Raw genomic sequence first — 1487 nt, forward strand, 5'->3', positions numbered from 1 at the left:
TTGAATTTTTTAAAAAGATTATTCATTTATTCATGAAAAACACACACAGAGAGGCAGAGAGACACAGGCAGAGGGAGAAGCAGGCTCCATGCAGGGAGCACGATGTGGGACTCGATCCCAGGACCACAGGATCACGCCCTGGGCTGAAGGCAGGCCCTAAACCACGGAGCCACCCAGGGATCCCAAATTCTTGAATTTTTGAGGCTATTCTGGTGACATGAGTGCCAAGGACATATCATTAGTTAGCAGAAGGGAAAATGCTAGAAGCCAGGACTCCTAATTCCTACATCGAACATTTAAATAACAGTTTAAGTGCAAAAATTTCCTCAATGTAATGAAAGATAATAAAAATTAATAATTTTTCATTTCCTGACTGCTTCCTGCTCTTGGCCGCCTCCGTGGACAGTCCCGAAGCCTCGCAACCCTGCCAGCATGGCTCAGGCTGAGTTTGACAAAGCTACTGAGGATGTTAAGCACCTCGAGACCAAGCCAGCAGATGATGAGATGTTGTTCATCTACAGCCACTACAAACAAGCAACTGTAGGTGACGTAAACACAGAACGGCCTGGGCTGTTGGATCTCAGAGGCAAGGCCAGGTGGGATGCCTGGAATCAGCTGAAAGGGACTTCCAAGGAAGATGCCATGAAAGCTTGCATCAACAAAGCAGAAGATCTAAAGAAAAAATATGGAATATAATGGCTGGATTTGGCTACCAGCAGTGCATTTCGTCTAAACTGATCTAATGCCTTGCTTTTCTGAAACTGGGGATGACATGAAATATTGCAGAGAGCCCATTAACCTAGGTCCTGAAGACCATGCAGGACATGGCTCCAACAGAGTACAGTTGCCATGGTTCCTGACCTGCGCTGAGTAGTTTTTATCCAGAGATCAATTAAAGTTGCATTTGTTACTTTAAAAAAATAATAATAATATTTTTTTCATTTCCTCCTAACAGAGATTTATACTACAGATAAACTATATTTGAAAAGTCTAAACTCAACTTTTTGCAGGTATACAGATTATACCAAACCATTGCAGGATACAGCATATCATTTTTTTTTTCAAACATATCATTTATATTAGTGTTTTCCAATATGTGGTTTGCAAACCATTAGTAGGTTTTGAGATTAATATAGTGGATGATGAAGAGCATGGAAAAAATTAAACAGAGGTAACTACGTAATAGCAGAGTGCATTATTCGTGGGAAGGGTAAATAGTTTTGCCAAAGTGTTATTTAGCTTTCATTTAAGTACTATGTATAACTTTATATATTTAATTTAATATATATGTATGGGGTTGCACGGTAAAATATATATATATTTTTTAATAATAAATTTATTTTTTATTGATGTTCAATTTGCCAACATACAGAATAATACCCAGTGCTCATCCCGTCAAGTGCCCCCCTCAGTGCCCGTCACCCATCCACCCCCACCCCCCGCCCTCCTCCCCTTCCACCACCCCTAGTTCGTTTCCCAGAGTTAGG

At 40.6% G+C, this 1487-nt stretch overlaps 1 protein-coding gene across 1 annotated transcript; it reads left to right on the plus strand.

Annotated features, from left to right (window-relative positions):
- The first annotated feature begins 427 nt into the window (after positions 1-427).
- On the plus strand, positions 428-696 carry LOC121492393 (acyl-CoA-binding protein-like). Its single transcript, XM_041757619.1, has one exon. The coding sequence runs from the start codon at positions 433-435 to the stop codon at positions 694-696; it is 264 nt and encodes an 87-aa protein (XP_041613553.1). The 5' UTR covers positions 428-432.
- The last annotated feature ends 791 nt before the right edge of the window (positions 697-1487 follow it).

The sequence above is a fragment of the Vulpes lagopus genome, chromosome 6 (assembly GCF_018345385.1).
Source record: "Vulpes lagopus strain Blue_001 chromosome 6, ASM1834538v1, whole genome shotgun sequence".
Lineage (NCBI taxonomy): Eukaryota > Metazoa > Chordata > Mammalia > Carnivora > Canidae > Vulpes > Vulpes lagopus.